The sequence below is a fragment of the Dreissena polymorpha genome, chromosome 7 (genome assembly GCF_020536995.1).
Source record: "Dreissena polymorpha isolate Duluth1 chromosome 7, UMN_Dpol_1.0, whole genome shotgun sequence".
Taxonomy (NCBI): Eukaryota; Metazoa; Mollusca; class Bivalvia; order Myida; family Dreissenidae; genus Dreissena; species Dreissena polymorpha.
The window spans coordinates 107,811,388-107,833,187 of record NC_068361.1 but is presented as its reverse complement, the minus strand read 5'-3'; the positions used below and the strand labels follow the sequence as shown (position 1 = coordinate 107,833,187).

At 35.1% G+C, this 21,800-nt stretch overlaps 1 protein-coding gene across 1 annotated transcript; it reads right to left on the bottom strand.

Annotated features, from left to right (window-relative positions):
• Positions 1 to 2,716: 2,716 nt before the first annotated feature.
• On the bottom strand, positions 2,717 to 10,562 carry LOC127838277 (protein phosphatase 1 regulatory subunit 3B-like). The gene is made up of 2 exons (XM_052365904.1): positions 10,410 to 10,562; positions 2,717 to 6,552 (listed from the first exon to the last, which is right to left on the bottom strand). The coding sequence occupies exon 2, from the start codon at positions 6,542 to 6,544 to the stop codon at positions 5,492 to 5,494; it is 1,053 nt and encodes a 350-aa protein (XP_052221864.1). The 5' UTR covers positions 6,545 to 6,552; positions 10,410 to 10,562; the 3' UTR covers positions 2,717 to 5,491.
• Positions 10,563 to 21,800: the final 11,238 nt, after the last annotated feature.

The window sequence follows — 21,800 nt, the reverse complement described above, 5'->3', positions numbered from 1 at the left end:
GTCTGCGCTGTTTGCTTAAAGGAATTTCTGAAAGAAATATTCTAAATATAGAAATACATATACTAGACATCCCTAATTTTGGAAATAAATTGATCCAATTTAGAAGGATGGGAGAGTACACTAGGCTTAAATGGGTTAAAACTGAAGCGATCGTGACTGCCTTGGCGTATAGTCTACATAAGTGTATTGGCACGCAACCTTTATGCCTGTCATACCGTACTAATAGCCTGTATACCTTCGTTGATATGATATATGTTGGTACTTATAATGTATCTATAAATCTTGAGCCGAAAACGACCAATTGAGCTTCCACGATTGGTCATTGTCTACTATTTTAAAGTACCCCGGGTAATCTTATAATACAAAATACCCGCGGTACGGAAAATACCATGTATACTAAAAAATAATCCCGGAGTATGCAGGGTGCAGGATCAACGGGGTTCACAGGGGTTTACATACGTGCTGGACAGAATGAAAACACACCGTTTAGAACTTTTTTTGCAAATATCTTAAGTTATTAAAATATGTTTAAAAAACTTTAGTGCCTAAAGGACAGCTTTTCTTGCAGTTTGTGACGATATCTTTAGATTTAAGAATACATTATTGAATACGCCTGCAATCTGCGCCAAAATTTCACGTTGCATTCAGCACAACAGCATAGATACATTAATTCATTACACATCGAATTTTCGTCCAAGATCGCAGGCTAATAAATTTATGTAATTCCGACGTTTTTCACATTGCAATCGGCCGCAAAAAACTGTCTTTTAAGTACTATGTTGTAATTATACAGAAAATTGTTTTAAAAAGTTATTTGAAAAAAACTCCACTTCAAGGTGTGTTTACCACCATAAACATTTATTTGTGAATCCCATAAAGTCACATGATCATGCACCCTGGGCGGGTGACTTAAAGCGTAATTTCTGTACACAGGTTACAGTGGGGTATACTTAAAGGTCAATTGAAAATATGGTTCATCAGACGGTTTCTTGCGGAGGCTTCCGGAGATAGTCGAAGAATCACGATTGACCAGTTGAGTTTTACTGATATTTCTTAAAATTTATTAGCGCCGTGAAAAACACAAGGATTGGCTACGTTTCACTAAACTTTCAGAGAGCCTGAACCTCAATTATGGATGGTTCTTAAATTGTAATTATACAATTCAAAATCTGTTAAACCATGCAGATCAACGGCCTTCTTGTATTCATCGACGCAAAGAAAACAACATATTTATGTAAGGTATACGATTAAGTTGCATAAGTACTGTTAATGTCCTTTCAGATTAATTATGTAAAGATGGCTATGAACCTGTTCCAGTTTTTCACTAGATGTATTTATTTCAAACACGAACGTGTTTCAATACAAACCTTTGACCAAAAAAAGAACAATTTACAATTTTGGCAGGCGAAACAGTCAATCGAAACAAGATTTTGAATGCCAAATACACATTCATAAATTGCGTCTCGTTATATGCTTTTTAACGCTACCATAATGTCGTTGATCATATTATATGAGTCGCGTTCTGAGAAAACTGGGCTTAATGCATGTGCGTAAATGTATGTTGGAATGGGTTTTGGGCAAACATCAAGTAAATATGAGTCGCGTTCTGAGAAAACTGGGCATAATGCATGTGCGTAAAGTGTCGTCCCAGATTAGCCTGTGCAGTCCACATGGTCTTTTTAGTTTCAAGGAAGTCCCTCTTTAACGAAAATCAAGTTTAGGCGGAAAGTGTCGTCCCTGATTAGCCGTCCCTGAAGTCACCCTGGGGTGACTAGAAGCCGATTCGTGTTACCCTGGGGTGACTTCAAGCCGATTCTAGTCATCCGGTCGGCTTGAAGTCACCCCAGAATGACATGAATCGGCTTTAAGTCACCCTAGGGTGACAAGAATCGGCTTATAGTCACCCCCGGGTGACTTCAAGCCATTTCAGGTCGACAATGACCCAATTAGCGTGACTTGTACAGGTTAGAGTTATTCAATATATTTTCTAAATTGAAAATAAACGACTATGGTACACACGTTCGCAGCAACCGTTATCCACACAATTGACGTTAGGGTTGCCTTTTCATAATGTTACTTATACGCCATATTAATGCTTGAAACGTGTTTTTTAAGTTTAAAATGCCATCGCAACGTTGCCAACGTTTGTCTTTAATACAGTATTTCTCAATTTAAGAAGAGTTGATTATTGGGAATAAACGTGACCTCACCAGTGTTCATAGACAATTATTGTCATTAGAAGTGCTCGTATTAGACCGAGTTCAACGCCTCAATGCCTAGTACTCATATGACATTTCAACGTTTTCGTAGTTGAAGTCATATTATTACAAAATAGATATTCTTTGCTTAGTTACTTTCGAAAATACTTATTTATAGATTGGAATACTTATAAAACCATACTTTTGTTACATCATGCCAATTTCATTCCATTTGTGCAAATGAATTTCAGAATAAACACAAACGCAGTTGCTTCATATATAAACTGTCAACGAAATCACGTAATCTGATTTTCGCTAGTCTATGTTTTGCTCTTAGATAGCATGTGAATTCTATGCGACCAATATTTTTGTTTTTCAAAGACCCATAATATCTAAGGCCATTTGTGATAATTTCACCAGTTCACAAATTGTTTCACTTCAATGTCTTACATTCTCGTCATTATAAATCATCTGAACTTAAATCAGAAGTATTATATGAATGAACACGGACACTTACATAGTATTTTATGTTTTATTCTTTTGAGATTTATGATAAAAATATTTAACAACAAGTTCATGGTAATCACATGACAGCAACAATCTAGTACAAATATATATATTCATATATACGTAGATAATTACAAATTATGTACACAATTTATTTCAAAAATCAAAACAATCAAGGGTTGGAAATCTATCACATTAAACTCTTGTTTCTTGAAGAAAAAACCCCAAAAAACAAGTAACAAAATTAAAAATCTAATCTGACTACAATAATTTTAACACAGGTGTGCAGAAAGAATTTTACAGATTCACAAATCTAAGCTTTACAAAGATCTATGAATATTAAAATTATCACCGAGTAAACATATATTTGGGAAACAGCTACTTTTTGGCTACAATTAAATTTGAGTATGAAGATTGTGGCAAAAGTTTGAATACTAATTCAGATTCTATTTTATAAATATAACAAAAACTTAACAACAAATGACAGTATATAACAATCCAGAACATACAATATTTATGAAAATGCTGTAGTTATAAATGAAGAGAAATGAGTTTTTTTATTTATGTCAACAAAAACAAAACCTGTTTTCATCGCATTAAATGTATATTCCATTCTCATAATGCCCTAATATTTTCCTCTTCAAATAGAGCGATGTGATTGATTATCAATTCATGAACTGCATAAACAACAATGCTAAATGCATTACATAATTTTCTTATGGTATTTATTCACGGTAAGCAACACAAGTTACTTTGACTCATTTTGTTTCACTTTGTACAAAATTTAAAAACAATAAATGCCAGCTTATTCATGTTTTTATTTTACAATGCATTCCGTTAAGAGAGGAGGCAGGTTTTCTAGTCTACCTTCATTTTCAATTTCATTGAAAATGGTTTGGCAATGTATAAGACCAGAATTTTATCAAAGATAAATCAAATAAACAATTGTACTAATCCTTACATTCCTACATGTAGTGAGGTAAAGATTCTGAAAATGACCAATTTACATCTCTACACAAGTGAAAAGAGAATAAATGTATATGTGCCTTATGCCTAATACAAGTTTTACATCATCATCAAGATATGCATGTATCTTTGGTTGTTAGAATATGAAATAAGGTTGAATACCAGTTTGAGCCAATCTGAATCATTAACAAACATGCTCAACAGAGTTATTGTGAAGACACTGTTTAACACAAGTTACATAAATTAACAACATGACACCTAAAACACATTAAACACAGCTGAACAACTAAATACTGAACAAATTCTTTGAGGTCACAAAGGTCAACGTTCAAGTTACAAACATGCACAGTATTTCTATAGGTGCTTTCAGCTATCAATGCTTTTGAAGCATCAAAGTCTGTGACTAAATCTTAAAATGTACAATAAACACTGATTTTGTATTTATGACATACACAACAGGATAGATTGTTTCACACAAAATTAAGTAAACTAACAAATTCTGACCAAATAATAACAAGCAAATTCATTTAATTGATATCCCCCGCCAATATTCTTTTGGACACAAAAGTGTTAAATTTGACACTAAAAAAGCATTTTTTTTAAGATACAAAGGGCTATAACTCCGTTATTAACAAATGGTGTACAATGCCATTTGGCGTGCATCATCCTCTTATCCATATATATACTCATACCAAGTTTCAATGAAATCCGCCAAAGCACTTCTAAGATATGGCTCCGGACACAAAAGTGCCGGACGGACTGACAACGCCAAAACAATATCCCTCCGCCGATGGCGGGGGATAACAACGACATTATTATAATATATACATACATAGACAATATCTTATATCACATGTCAACATTAAACAACTAAAGAAGCCAAATTAAACATAATCAAAATACTATTTTAAATTGCAATAGATAATGAAATGATTACAATATTCTGCTTAAATATTAACAAATACAACAGCAAGCAACACAAAATTGGTTCAAAATACAAAGGCTCATAGCGCATTTCAATAACATGTAAAGCTCTGTCTACAACAACACTCTAGAATACTTCACATGTCCTTTAACAGTTTCTTTGAAGCACACAAAAACAAAGTTTTAAAGTGAAAATAACATTCTCACTACAACCCTTCTATGTGTTTAAGTACTAGTTTTAGTTTTTAGTACTACATAATGAAAATTAATCAACTTGAAATTACATGTATATGTGCAACTACCACTTGAGGTATAGTTTTTATATACAAGTTTTTTTTTTATGAAAGTTTGCACCAGATAGCATGAACGATATTGATCAATTCATGAAATGAATGAACTAATTTAACTTATGATAAATCATTAGCAGAAAATATCGGATCATATCAAAACCCTTATCTTACTACCTAAATGCATGGACTTAACAATTTATTACTTGATCTTCAATGGAAGTGACTCTAAAATACCACTAACTTTGGTATCTTCTGCACATGTTCCCACATGGTCAATGGTCATTGGTGTTCAATGATCAACAGCTCCCCTTGCTGACTGCAACTCCCAAAATGTTAGCATCCCTTTCTAAGCCAAGGTTTGTGATTTTTTCCCATAGTGAAGACTTGGGCTCAGACACCGAGATTTTATGTTTTTGATGGCACTCGGAAAACCTTTACAAATTCAGACCTTGGAGGTCAATCATGATAACATGAATCCTATTGTATGCGTGCAAGGATTATGTTTCCCATTATCTTTCTTGGATGGAGACATTGTTCGTGGAGGAACAAGTAATGCTTTTGTGATTCTTATGCCATGACCAACATTTGGCCAGGTCTACTAGAAAGTCAATAGTAGGGAGATGATGTATCAACATGATGCCAGCAACCATATTCAGACAAGGAACCTCTGCGGTTTAATGAAGGTATTGTACTGGACGGTAGGGGATCCGGTACAAATGAAGAGGCTTTGTTGAAATCAGTTGCGGCGATTTCGTAATTCGTTCCACTGTTGTTATCCCAGAATTGATTATCATCCGCTACAAAGCAAACAGCAAACTGTATCACATGTTTTGTGTCAGCTTGAGAATCGATGTCAAACTCGAAAGAGAATGTGTCAAAGTTATGAACCAGGTTTCCAAACGGCTGAACATATTTTGCCTGAATGTCATGACTAGATTTCCAGGAATTAGTTGTCAGCCTTATGAAAACTTTCTTATCAAAGCAGATATTTTTCACCTTTATCGTTCCCAACACGTTATAATCTCTAAGAATAACGTTTTCGAGAGAAACATTGTTCTTGTCAACTTTATCACGGAAAGCCATATAATCTGATGCTGGCTGGGAAAATTTCAACCGAAAGGGAGGTAATCCGGAGACAACAGCTTCGGCACCATTCGTGAGTGTTTTAAGCACATCTTCCCCAAGTTTTGGAGGGTGGTCAGATGGCTCAGTCATAATTCGAACTGTAACTAAGGCAAAGCCTTTGTGATCGGCAAACGAGACTTTCTTATTCGTCCTCGGAGAGCACGGACTAGTAGGCGTTTCCTGACCAGAATTCGGCCCCGAAGAACATTCAGACCAATCACCATCACTGCTAGCCTCGTCTTTACGAATTATGATGGGCTTTATCGTCTGATTACGCTTCACACGACCGTTCTTAATTGCCATGGTCGAAAAGACTTTTGTGCATTCTAGCATAGAGTTATCGTTGGTGCAGTCGTCCCCGTTGTTGTTCTGAAGATCTGTCTCGTTCTGTAGGGACTGTTCCCACTCACGTTTTGCTTCCGCACTGAAGGCATAGCTAAGAAATTCAAGGCTGTTTGCAGGAGGGCTTGCGGCCAGGAGGTAGGCCGTGTAGTCTACCTGCATCCTTCTAGGAACAGTCTGAAAGTCCAACATCAGTGACTCTGAAAAAAAAGGCAAGCTGTTAGCATTTTTATTTAATGTATGTATCATTCTTACTCCACCGTTTGGCAAAATAGCCAATGGCTACAAATAAGCGTTATTTGGATTAATGTGTATCAATTTTGTCTTTATTAAACCCATAAAATAGCCCAAAAGAGAGAAATTTCGACGTTTTTCTCAAAGACTGTTATGATTTATCAAATATTAAGTCAGCTGTTTAGGAAGAGCAGTGGAACATAAAAATACTAAAAAAACATTTATCTTATTTTAAAATTGTAAATGAAACTTCATCCCAATCCTCCAGAGGTTTAACGAATTAGGAGTTTCGATCGATCAAAACAATTAAAAGAAGCATTCACAGTAAGAAATAAAATGGCAATAAATAACCTAAATAAGTCATTATAAAACAACCTTTTGTCTAATAAAGGCAATAGCTAAAGAATTCAGTACAGTACAATCCTACTAAACCTGGCAAGGCATCAACCAATCTACCAGTCATGAGCTCATTCAGTGGCCATGTAGCTACATGTACAACCCAGAACAATCTCACTAATGTATTGATTACCAATAGACCTCACTTTGCAGTACCAGGAAAGTAGGAAGGATAGTCAACAAATCCAGAATCTACATGATCGATTGAAGCTTTGCACAGCTTGTTTTTTTCAGCATGAAACAGTAACCTCTGTGTTACCCCTTATTTCAACATTGTACTATGCTTTTTACTTTTCACAATTTCTGCTAATTCTTGTTGGTTATTCCCTCATAATTCCTATGCTTAAAATATTGGAAGGTCGTATGACGCATATCCTGGAAGTGCAACTGGCTGACATCTTTTAATGCATGGCTTTTAGGTTTTTTGGTTGATTTTATAGCTATTATTTGATTATATTCTTACTTACCAAAATATTTTGCCCCAAATCTATAATCTAGTCCCAAAATTCCCAGTAAATGATTTGAATTTCAGATTGATGAAGTAAAGTCTTAAAAATTTGATGAGTACAGAAATAATATGTTTTTATTTGTTATATTTTATAATTTACTTAACTGATATGTTTGAGATTTTAAGTGTTCAGTTAGTTTTATTTGTTTTATTTAAACCATTCTTAATATATTCTTTCTTTTTTTCAAATGTTAAGTAACTGGACACCATTTGGCATTGGGGCCGGGTCCCTTTGGATTGGGAAAAGTCACATTGTTTTGGCTTAAATTGGGTAATTAGTGATTAATTAACAAATGCTTAAAAGGTGAGGATAAGTGATGTAAATAAAATTAATAAATTTACTAGCTTTAAGTTAACCTCCAGAGATTGATGGGACATGAATTAAATGTTGAGATTGATTTGTATTATTTTTTTTTGTGTTTTTTTAAACCATCCATTTTGAATTTTTGAATCCATTTTGGAATATATCATATGTTTTTCCAATGGGAATGCCCCCCTGTACAGACCCCATATTTATATGAAAAAAAGAAACACTGATGGGTATACACATGAAGGTAAATTTCGAAAATGATAACAACTCCCAGTCCCTGAAATGACTTTTGTTTACTGCTACATCTTAACCCTTTCAGTGCGGGAACCGAATTTTAAGGGCCTTTGCAAACAGTCTGGATCCAGATGAGACGCCACATAATGTGGCGTCTCATCAGGATCCAAACTGTTTGCTATTCTGATAGTATTCTTTGAAAAAAATCGAAGAAAATGCTAATATTAGAAATTCAGCAGACGACATTTTTGCAGGCGACAAATTTTCCAGCATGCAAATGGTTAACTTTTGCAATACTAATGTCATGCATGCACAGTATAAAAACAGGAAGGTTAACTTCTGTTATTTCCTGTTTATACATTACAAGTGATTTTTTTGGCTTCATATTTTACAGCATGTGCATTTTGGATTGGTTCAAATAGAGGGATAAACCATGCAATTGGAAAAAACTTAACATTATTAAAATGAATATATATAACAGTATTCCTTTTGTTTATAAGTGAATGATTAAAGTGAAATTACATGGTTTGCAGTCTTTTCTCCCCCTTGGACGTTTCTCCCCTGGTCTTTTCTCCCCCCAAACCCTAGACATTTCTCCTCCCTTTTTTTCTCATATTATCTGTATATTTACTTTTTTAGGTAGGAGAAAATGAAGTATGTGATTAGAGAATCACATGAAGGAGCAATTTAGTTATACTAATAAATGTTGGTGTCATTATTGAGTAATTAGTGAGTATTGTTATTTTTTATTAAATTTTGTTGTAAGTCTATAAGACTATGAAAGAAATCGTAAATTAGCAACATATTATTTTAAGTTTCTGTTTTAGTTTATAAATTAATCTTATTAAATAAAAATTGATTGTTAATAATTCTTGAACATTTATGAAATGATCAAAAGATGTTGTTCTTCATCAGAAGGGTCACGGTGTATGGTGCAGCCGAGTACCAGTAAATGTGAATCAGTGCAGTTCAAAAAGTGTGTTGTTTTTTTATATCTGATCAGTTATTTTTGATTATACATGTATGCATTACATGCTTTTTAATACTGAAAACATGTCTCTGTATAGATCTAACTTCTAAAATTATATTATAATATTACAATTTTTAATTCTTCATATTTTTTCTTCATTTAAATTTTAATTTAATACAGAATATTATTTCATACTAAAAATGTCTTGGTACAGATCTAACTTCTATAATGATATTATAACATTTTTTAACCTTCATATGTTTATTCTTCATTTAAATTATTATTTAATACGATTTTTTTTTATTTAATACAAAAAATGTATTGGCACAGATATAACTTCTTAAATTATATTATTGTAACAATTTTAACACATTCATATTATATTCATTGTAGTGATTTAAGGTCACTTCCAACAGCCTTGCTGTTGCGCTAGCTTTTCAGCGACGCGGTTAGAGTGTCTGACTACCACTCTGGAGGTCGTGGGTTCGATCCCCCATTGAAGCTCCGTATTTTTACAATAATGGCAACGAGGATGAGATTTCTAATGGCTTCAAGGAGCCGCTTGTGAAGCGGTCGACACTATAATATAGCAAAAAGTGTCATATGACACGCTGTAGCGGGCATGTCTGGCCTTGTAACATTAAGAGGGGGAGGAGTGTAGTGATTTAAGGTCACTTCCAACAGCCTTGCAGTTGAGCTAGCTTTTCAGCGACGCTGTTATTGTGTCTGACTACCACTCTGGAGGTCGTGGGTTCGATCCCCCATTGAAGCTCCGTATTTTAACAATATCATTTTAATAAATATTTAATACAAAAATATATATTTAAACTTTCATTAAATGTTTAACAAAACTAAAAATTGTTTTTTATGTATACCACAATATAATGAGTATTATATAATTTGTATATGAGTTACATTGTAATATATTGATAAAAATATGTTTATGTTACAATAACGCAAAATAGACAAGAAAAATTATACATTGAAGACGAATTTCGTAAAATACAGCATGTATAGTAAACTCAATAAACAAATTAGTATGTTTTGGGGAAATTTTGGTCAGATTTTGAGTAAAAAAAGTACTCTTATACATATGAGGTCCATTATACATCGATAGATTACGTCAAATTATTTGGACAGGGAAAAAAAGTTATTTTCTGTCAATGGGAGCCAGCCTGTAACGAGACTAGCCTGTACTAGGCTGTAATTTATTATTATCTACTATGCCCACTCATTTAAAAATCGCACATCCTTAATAACCGTTCTTATTTAATTAAAAATATAATTGGTTCGTCAAATACTAATTAAAATCCAATAAGCGTTACTGTACGTTGACTTCAATAAAATCTTTAAATAATCCAACGCCTTTATAGAATCCGATAAATGTATCATTTAAAATAGTTACCTTTGTGTTAACTCCGCGTGGAAAAACATTAACCCAAAGAGGTACGTCCGTTGCATAAGGGCATACACACGTTTATGAAACTCAACAAACTGGTCTGACGATAATCCATGCATTCGCGAACAGGTGATCACGCGACCTTGGAGCTTAGCGGCCTTGCCCTCGAAAGAACTCCCGTTTATTTTTACCCACCAATCAGAGCCGGAAATATATAAAAGCGTTCAGCTTTTATGCGAATGATCACGTGCATGATTCGGATATACTGGCTTGTCTTTGATACGCTGTAGTGATATACTGTAATGTGCCTGAACAATTAACAGTCCATGTACGTGATTGACGACTTATCTGAATGCGAGAGTTTATTGGTGATAATACAATTGCAGATTATCGATTTAAAGTTCAAACCATTTGAAATGAAATAACGTTTGAAAATTTATGTTTTTTAATAATTAAATTGAAAAGTAAGATCTTATTATTTTTTCAGTTGTACGTCGCTTAACCGCCGCGTGAAATGTTTGCTATGCAGTGAAATACGTAATTGTTTATACATTTTTTATTCGTTTTTTTTGCTGTTTACTGTTTATAAATCGATGCATTTACAGGTCAGATTCACTATGCTTTCATATACTTAACAGAATAAAAGATATTTGATGATGTTTTTCATAAAATATGAAATTTAGGAAATATCCATTAATTTACATATATTAACACAGGCCCGTACCCAGGCCATGGGCCCAGGAGCCCGGACCCCCAGCTGGCTGTCGAACTATGATTTTTTTTAAATAATCGGCCAACTGCAATTTTTTCTCTCGTGCAAATGCCCACAGTACACTTTCCCTCAAAACAAAAGAGCAGCTATGTTTTATTGTCCCTGATAAACAAGGGGATTAACGCTCGCCAATCGAGATAAGCCTCTATGCAATTTTTCTTATCGCCTTGTACACACATCCCCGATCATTCCCCCATTGTGATCATGAATGCTTCATCTATCGATGGTTGATGTAACATGTATTTTGATACGTGCAGCGAATGGAAGCAACTGCTACAGGAGTTCGTAGACTATGGTCTGATAATTGCTGTCGCAAGTTTTTTGTCCTTCTTTGAGAAGCCCATAGACGTATTTTTCCCTTCTAAAAGCTTAATTGTTTGTTTTGTTTTTTAAAAACCTTTTTGGGGGAATTATTAGGTCCCAATATATACTTTTTGCATTGAGAATAGGGCCCTGAATTTGAACCGGAACACAAACACTGACAAAGGTATGAAAACTGAGTATTTATAATTTTTGAAAGGAAATCACTGAAAAAGACTACGGTGAGATAGTTAACATGTTTGTTTACAAGAAAAACAGATTCATAAATTTGCCGAGCAACAGATAAGAATTTGGCAGAATTCGGTATTTAAAATAATTGAGTACCGAGAATTGAGTAATATCAACCTATTAATGGCTCATTGGTAAAAAATGAAAATTGAAACAACAAATCGATCTCATTATATAGGTTAACCTGATCCAGTGTAGAAAAATATTGTATAATTAAATTATTACTGTCCTTGAATTTGTTTTAAAACAGTAAAACAAGTTAAATTGATTATTTAAGACTTTCATTATTTCCCCCCAAAATAAGGCGTTTCGCGCATTTTTTTTCCTCAAAAATGGCAAGGTCTTTCCCAAAAAATCAGATTTAAAAAACCTGTGACGTTATTGATTTGTGCAAAAAATGGTGGAAGCAATACGATAGTTGATGTGGTTAATCGTCAGTTTAAACCTGTAAGTTTCGGAAATCTAAAGCTTTTAATATTGTTGTTAATTCACACCAATATATACGATTTTTTATATGTGTTTAATTGTAATATATTGATAAAATATGTTACAATAACACAAAATAGGCAAGAAAAATTATACATTAAAGCAGAATTTCATAAAATGCAGCAAAGACAATTTAGCGCCCCGAGCCGACAGTGACGTACATATTTTCCTACAATAACCGAAGCATTCGTCTTTGTATTATAAACCGTTAAACTACGAGGAGTGTTCCAGAAGTTCGTGGATTTTTGCTATAACTTATTAGTTTTCTGGTAAAAGTCAATGAAATTTACACATTATACAAACCAATTATCACGGACTTTATATATAAGCTAAAAATGCATGAATTCCATAAAGCGCGTTTGAAACGCGTTGCTATAGAGACCTCAGTAACGACATGCGGCGCACGCGTGTATTTTATTATAAGCATGAGCGTTACGCGAATTTAAATTTGGTTTAAATGTAGTCAAAGACCTATAGATAACATTTATCTATAGGTCTTTGATGTAGTTGATAAACAGAATTTACGGCAAATTTTCACGTTACAGCGCCTAAGTCCTCCTTACAGCCCGGATTTGGCCCCTATGGACTTCCGCGTCTTCCCGGAAGTTAAATCACAGTTGCGCGGTATTCGCTTTGCAAGTAAACAGGAACTTACAGTTGCAGCAAAGCGAATCGTGTTGTCTTTTGACGCTGACTGGTATAGAGACACTTTTGACAAGTGGATTTCCCGACACATAAAGTGCATTCGCGTTGGAGGTGATTATGTGGAAAAGATTTGACAGTTGTTAACTTCATAACGTCATTGACGTTGAACAGAAACGTTACACGTGCGTCGGTGTGCGCATTGTGCACATGTTTAAATCTCTGATATATATTTATTGTTTTATGTACTTCCATGATATTTGGAGAGTAGATTTGGAAAGGACGAACTATTCTTAACATGCTATTTGTTTGTCCATTTATGTTACAAAATGAAAGTTAAAGCGAAAATCCACGAACTTCTGGAACACCACTCGTAAGTTTAGATGCACATCGTACATGTATGGTATACATGCTAGCGAATTCGGCTGTACAGCCGTTTTCAATTTCAGAATTAAATATCTGGCTTATTTCGCATTTTTCGACACATGTTCTTCTTAACTTTTATGTTAATTTATATTGAAATATAATATATAATAAGTTTTTTACACAGTTTATATAAATTCATAAATATTTGACAAAATCGTATATACCCGCTTTAAAGTTTAAGACTTCCGAAATGTGCTGATTTACTTGTTATATTCCATTAATTCATATCACAAAATACGTTTTTATAAGCATTACAATTCACCTTGCAAAGTGCCAAATTTAAAAAGTATATATTTAGGGAGGGGGGACCCCTCCCAAACCGTCCCCGGTTGGGCTCCCCCCCCCCCAGTAAAAAAATCCTGGGTACGAACCTGTTAAACACGTAGTTTCACACTGCGCCATCGTGTACGTAGATGTAAATGATACTACATCATATTAAGTAACATGTTTCCCACACATTCATATACATGTATCTCATCGCTTTTTAATGAAAAATCTCTCACCAAGATAATTTTCGGTAGAAATGAATTACTAGTAAGACGGTCTGTGTTCGTTCAGGAACTTGTTCACAGGTTGGGGCAGTTTTGAAGTGTGTACCTTAAATCGCTGGATTTTTACCCTGAAACAATGAAGATCCATAAGCAACTCTCAACTGGGCTCGAACCAATGACCCCTAGAGTAAAACTATCGCTTTCTATCGTAGAATTACAAACTATAACTACAACAGATCTCTTCATTTTTTTCAATCGTTTCGCGCTGCAACGCTTTATAATTTTCAGGTACATGTATTTAAATCGTCGAAAGATGCATATAATTGATATTTTAGAGCATTGTAAATGTTCAGTATTACTGTTTGATCACAAATAACTATAACGAAAATTTTCGAATCTGATTCAATTTTTTTAGTCTTGTCAATTTACCAAAACGTGAAAAGGCCCTTTTAAGTTTACTTTAATGTACCAAGGGTACGAAAAATAAACTAAAACAAGAGCATCGCATAACGGGTGCCACGCTCGGCTGCGGTTGCAGTTGTGAATAAATGAAAGCTTGTCAAAAGTTTTTTTAGAGGTCACAGTGACCTTGATCTTTGACCTAGTGACCCAAAAATGGGTGTGGCATGTAAAACTCATTAACGTGCAGCTACATATGATGTTTCAAAGTTGTAGGTTGAAGCACTTGCTTTGAGAGTCAATGTTCAAAACCTTAACAAAATGTTAAGGTTTTAGCACGACCCGGACGGTGGACGCTGGACGCCGGACGGCGGATGACGAGCTGGCTATGACAATACAACGGGTTTTCTCCGAAAACAGCCGAGCTAAAAACGTACCCGGCCAATTAGGACTGTACCCAAGTTTTATTCCCGCGCAAATAGGGGTGTAAAGCGCGCTACTGGATACGAAACAAAATACGTTTTGAACTAAACGCGCCTCAACAAGCATTTTTAGTATGAGTTTCAATACAGAGGCCATTTAACAGAATATTTACATTCATATGAAAATAATTAATTTGAACAAAAAGCCGACATCGAACTATTTAACGCGCGAATTCCCGGGTACGTTTGAGTAAATTGTTTGTAAACGAGGTACTAAGTTCAATTAAGAGTACCCAGAGTAATTTAAAAGTAGTACCCGAGCCGACAATGACCGATTGAGCCTCACTAACCCTAGCTAACACAGCCGCGCGGTATGCTCGCTCTGGATGTTATAAAGGGGCAAGCACGCACTCGTTTGATTTTTGAGACTTGGGTGCTTAACTGATTTCCTTACTAATTATTTTTAACGATAGCTGCACGCTAAAAGTTTTGCTTATCACTAGACAGCATCCGCATAACTTTCAATATCACGGTCGTTAATCACGCGCGCCACCTCTTTTTTAGACGCATTAATAAATGAGCCAATGGAACTTCCGAGGTGGCGCTCAGGCACAGAGGTTTTGAAATTTCATCGATAATTTTACAGGGTGATTACGTTTTATTCGGCGTAAGCTGAATAAGCCAGCTTTTCACCCTGACTTGACCTTTGTAAGTGTCCAATAATACTCAAATAAAATTTCCCGCGGCTAGGTACGAATGAATACACTTCATTTATTCCATTGGCTGATTTGAGTATAACACCAGAACATTGGAAACATATCCGCGTCTTTGTAACACTGTTTTACTGCATGAAACAATTTTATCTCTAATGAAAAGGCCCAATAGATAGAACAGTTTTACAATCAATTTTCGACATAAATACAGTTTGTGCGTTCACCTTTTATTTTCAGAGAATTACCAGCGCAAAAGCGTTTAACTAAAGGCTATGTTGTCATATTTAGTACTTACTTGCATTGCATTTCAACCCGCGATGTTTCGGGTCAATATGCGGTCATTTTGTGAAAGTCAGAGTTTATATACAGTTCATCACCGGAGTTCGCAAAAGGGGTTGCGATCATTGTGTCTTACTGACAATAACGTAGTGACTGTAATGCATTGCATTCCAATCCGCAAGGTATCAAGGTCAGATTGCGGTCAGTTGCAGAAATCTTTATATAAACGCCGTCTCGTAAACTTTGTGCACTTGAAGTCTGTTTTGATCAGAAAGATACTAAATAAAGATATTCGGCGATATCATTGTGGTATGTCAATCATCGATTTTTAATATGGTTTCAAAATTTGCATGATAAGGACCGATTTTGATAAAATTAATTAGAAATATTTATCCATTTAGACCAGTTTATTAAGCATGACCACAATAATTCGCTATACTATAATTATGCAATTAAATAAGATTCGAGTATTGCCGGCTGACCTATATGCACTCGTTTATTTTCATGTTTCTTGTGTTTTTCTATTCTGTAAATATAGATATCTGAGTAATAATATCACATAAAGCAAAATAAGCCACGAAATCTGGCGCAACACCCCGTAATTGATTTGCTTATGATGTAGCTAACAACTGCGCAGAAAAAAGGCATCCGCTACGTTTTATCTCATAGAGATAACTTTTGATCGTTCATAAACATCGACCACAATCAACGCCGTATATCTTTTTTAAAGATATTTCTTGTTCAACATATTCCGCATAAAAAATGCATCTAAAAATTAGGTGGCGCGCGTGATTAACGGCCGTGAGTATGGCCAATTCAGAAGTGGAATTTTATGTTATCGGGTCGACTGGCGGGCACTTACTATTTCATTTTATGTTTGATGATAAAGGTCAACAGAGGTCAAACGTGTGTCAGACAGCCAGCCTCGCCAAACAAAGGTACACGGTGTTGATGTTGAATGGGTTTTGTCAGTGAGAAACGATCGTCGGTAAAATTAAATAGATCACAAAAATATGACGTAAGTCGCTGATGTTTGTTCTAAACAATTCTTGGCCACATCATGTACAAATACATTTAAATTACGAAGAACGTTAATAACAAGCTTATCGGATATTCTAATTCGAGAATGCAAACGCCCAACGAAGAAAAACAAGGTCGGAAATGAAGAAATTGTGTGCCACTCTGTTTGTCAATCAGGGCGCCCGGCAAAAAATCCTTTGCACTCCAGATATTAGTAAAAACTCGAATCATCCAGGTATATGTAATACCTGAATCAACCAATGGACACGCGCGCTTTTGACAGTGGTTGCAGATCATCACAATTCATCGGTTAATGCTATGATATGGTCTTTATGTAGTACTTTGTCTAGATTCACACCCGGATTTAAATTCGCACATGAATATGTCACATCTTCTGCTGTTAGCACGTTTTCTATTTCGCCAGATATCGGTTTTGTTAACATAAACAAAAATTCATCGTGTTCATTCTGGCCTACTGACGATTTCCTCTAACAATTACATAGGTTGAGAAAGGTCAAAACCTTGTAAGACGGGTTCGTCAACCAATCTAAATCATAACCGGGAAGACGTCTTTAATTCTAGGTCAAAGTTTAATCTTATCGCCAGCGTGAAATGCACGATACTAGAGACAAAATCGAGGTATTTCCTGATAGAGCTCCTAATTATATTTATTCTCAACGCAACCAATACAAAATAAGGGTCAAAACATAACAAATAGGACTAGGTCGCACACTGAGCTTAGCTTGTTAAATCGCCTCTGGCCTTCTAAACATGATCCAGTAGGTGACTGTAGAATGTTCAATATGTTACAATTTTCAATGGGGGGGGGGGGGGGGGGTAGTTCATAACTTCACAAAACAGTATATACACTCTACATTTTATTTACACACTACAAGAATAAATATATACACCAATAAAGTTTATTTGTTAACTGTCTTCACAATTTAGGTAAAATCCATTCTCTCTAAAACTGCCACCAACTCTGTCCCATACTAATTATATTGTATCTTTACATGTCTACGTTTCATTCTACTCTCTCCCAGCCTCTCACTGCACCTGACTTTTTATACAAATCTGTCCACCATCCCATATTTGGATGTGTGGAAAGACACTGATAGGACCTAATATTTAATTGATATTTATTATTGCAACTGTTGAACTATTTGACAAGCAGACTTTGCCGAGCAACACACCAGACTAGTCTTTATTATGAAATGATGACCACGTGGTATCCTGTTCTAATAAAAAATTTCCACAATGCCCCAATGGCATCAAACAAAGCAGTCTAAATTGAGTTCATATACTAAAAATTACAACAAATACAATACACGCTTCCAATTCTTTTTTTCACATTTTACGTCTGAGCATTGTTTGTAAAATCGTCTCTGTTGTTAGGCGGCTATTGGTTGTTGACCATGTACCGGAATGAATAACTGCGGCACTTGAGTATTTGTGACAGGAGTTACAACTATTTTTTTCACAAATAAACACATTTCTTGGTCAAGTTTAATAAATCATGGTATAAAAAGAATGTCATGCGTTTAATAAGAAAAAACAATTAATATTTACAAAAACTTCATATTCAGATCGAACAGTTATTTACATTGTGTAATGTCACTTGTTATATTACATAGGAAATAAGTGTAGCATTCGAATAACACAACAACAACGAGCTAATTTATATGTCTTCGAATAAGATCCATGCACTTTTACTGCAAAATAATTTCGTCTAAAAAATTATGAAGTCTTTAGTAGCACTGTAACAACGACGCCATTTGCAGTAGGTGGTAATGCGCATGACACATAGTTCGTCAAGCTTAAATGTTATATATGTAATTTTATCAATACATGCATACAGTGTGTTTTTATTCTGTAGTATATTATCTATAAATACAGTGAAGATATCCCTTTTCCACTAATCAACACGTAAAAAAGCCGCCAATGATTAATACAAGGACCGTATTTTTACATGGTGATCTTTTTTTTTTACATCGTTAACTTGATTTCTTGTGTCTTACGTCAATGGTTAATAAATTCTTAATTTACGCAGCATTTAATTCCTTCTTCTTCGCCTATACGAGTAGCGAATTGCAAACGCCATCTCTAACTCGGTATGTAAGTCATTCGCATCACGTTGCCCGCCACGTGCCACAACGTTCAGCACATCAGATCTTGGGTTATTTTGTATGCTTTTCCGACATTATAATTGTCTTAACTTATCATGATAAAAGACTGTCCGAAGTAGACCACATGAATTACAAGCTGTTCTCGGGCATTGACACCGGGTGGACCTAGTTCGACTGTCAGAATCAGACCACAAGCAAAGCAACCCTCTATCGTTCATTGACCCAGTTGCTTCAATTTTTAACCGTTACTATAATTAACCACTGACAAAGCTCTAGTGAAAGTTTTCTCTTCTTTCACGGCACTAAAATATGTATAAGTAGTAAATACTTTGGACCGATTCAGGAAAGTAATACACTTAGTAAGTATAATCAAATAAAAGAGCGTTAGAAAGTTAACCACCATTAACAGAAAATATGGTTAGATCTTTTAACTCTGGTTGGCTGTATATACATGTTAGTCCGAATATAAGCTTGCATCACATCTGTTTTGTTTGATGCATGTGTTTGATGAGTTTAATAATATTTTGATGAATCAACAACGGTCAGTTAACATACCCGTACCTCCTGGGCAATTTAAGCCTACATTAACTCGTACAGGTCAAACAGCCGGTTACTCACACCTTTCCTATCTGAATCGGGGAATTATTTTCAACGTCGATTATAAATGCTAAGTTGTTGTAACCTTAAAGAATACAACACTATAAGAATTTTGAACAGAGCGATGTTCTTTATAGTTTAAAGAATTTGAATTATACAAATGTGCTTAGGGTTATATTACATCAAATGAACGAACATAAGATCTTATCATGTATACAGGGATCAACTGGTTCGGTAAGCAGTTGCACAGACGGACGGACGGACGGACGGGCGGGCGGGCAAGCAGGCAGGCAGACAGACAGACTGTTTTATTGACGTAAATAGTAAGTCATATATTAACATATACTTATGTCAACGTTAACATAATTGCATTTAGCTAAGTATAATCTCGATCGCGTAAGGTTTTTACACATACATACTAATACATTGTGAGTGATTTTCGTCAAATAACAAAATATGCAACTGTTATAAAGAGTTTTGTTCGACTAATAATTGATTAGTCAATTTTTTGAATATGTATAATAAATTCGACAAACACGTCTTTGCAAATTACAAAATATGCAACTGCAATATTAAGGTTCTGCCCGACAAATATGCACATGTATAGATGATGGATGTTATGAATTTTATAATTAAATTGTACATATAATTTGGAAGATGAAACCATCAACATAATACAAGAGTAAAAATGAGTTATACAGCGTTTTGTTAGACAAACAAGAAATGGTGTTAAAAACAGAAATGGATTCGAAATCGACAATTCTACTTAATGATGTATAGTTTATTTAAAGATGGAAAAATCACGATCGAAACAACAGTTTTGCATTACAAAGATTTCTTCAGTTGCAACGTTTGCTTCACCTGTAAACAAATGCTAATTCTAGCTATATTACCATACACAAAATAGTTTCCATATAAAAGATTTGATATAGAAATATTCTTGTTCCACATTCAGATCGAAATCTCCAAGGCACCACGAAATATGGAACGATCGACAATAAAAAAGTACGCCGAGACCCTAATACCAACCAGTCTGCATCAGTCGGACGTAATTTTTTAATGATCGTTCCAAAATGGAGGCATCGAAGATCTAATATCAAAAGTACCAGTTGTATTCGACGAAGTCACCAGTACAATATGCTTATATACATTTCATAGATTTATAAACATTATACATGCATAAACACAAAAAAATCCACGATATGCAATGATTTAGAATTCACATAAGGAAATTAAAATTTAGCGCACAATTATCAAAACGGATCTTTTTAGGGTCCGGTTGAGTAATTTTAGGATTTTCCACCGATCACGTTTTTCTTTCTTAATCGTAGAGTACATTTGCTATAGCTATTTCTTTTATATTAGAATAACAAATTATGTTAATAACTTTCGGTTGTACAGACAAATTAGCGTTAAGTATTAAAGAATAATATTTGTCAGACTGAATAATCATTTATAACCTGAGCCAGTGGCGTAGCCAGACATAAAGGAATGTTACGCACAAATGAGTGAGGGTGTGGGAGGGGGTGATCGCTGGTGGGGGTTCGGGGGTTTAAAAATCATAACTTAAATGGTAGGCGCTGATGTGTATTTGAGGGGATATTGGGCACTTAATACTACATCCTGTATTTTATCTGAAAAGTGCTTTCACTCGTTGTGACAGAACAAGAAGTCATGAGACGTAATAAACTAATAATGATAATAGTTTGTGCAAACTTTATTTATGCTATTTGACTTTTTGGTTGAATTTATCAAATGATAGACATTGTGTGTTTTTGTCATTTAGCTTGGCTTGTGTATATATCTACCAGTTCAATTGTCATTAAAGATAGGTGCCAAACGCCTTTTCCTCTTTTGTACAAATATGTCAACAGCTCAAGCTGCGTTCGGTATCCTATCTTTATGAACGTTCATAAGACCTAGTCCAGACATGCGATTAGTTGTCATAGTTGACCTCAAGTAGGTTTTAAGGCGTCTCATGGTACTGAACGAGCGTTCTGTTGAAGCAGTTGATACTGGCACCGCAAGCAACAGACTGAAGCACCTAGCAACATTCGGATACAAGTGTTCCGGTAGAGCGAGCAGCGTGGTTTCCAGAGAAGGCGTAGATAGAATATGTGTCTGATCACAGCGGCATTGCAAACGCTGACTTTCTGTATGAAATGTTTCCATGTTAACTTCAAGGTCCGCCTGTGCTGCCGAGAAGATTGAATTTGTTCGTTGATCATGGAGGTCTTGAACACGATCTGGTAATAGGTACTGTGTGGCGTATCTTTCATTTCCTTGTAAAAAGCCGTTGTTGAAGCTCTGCAAGTAAATGGTCCGCAAATGGTAAATACATATTGAACCTCCAGTAGTCAAATGCGGTAGCAGCCGGTGAATGAGGGCGGTTCTGCTGTCGCCCTGCGGGGCGAACTGTATGTTCAACATCAACGGAGCTTGCCATTTCAACGGCTTTTTTCCAACAATGCCTGC

What these genes read in the sequence shown, in the direction of transcription:
- LOC127838277 (XM_052365904.1), bottom strand. Translation starts at nt 6,544, where the DNA reads ATGTTGGACTTTCAGACTGTTCCTAGAAGGATGCAGGTAGACTACACG.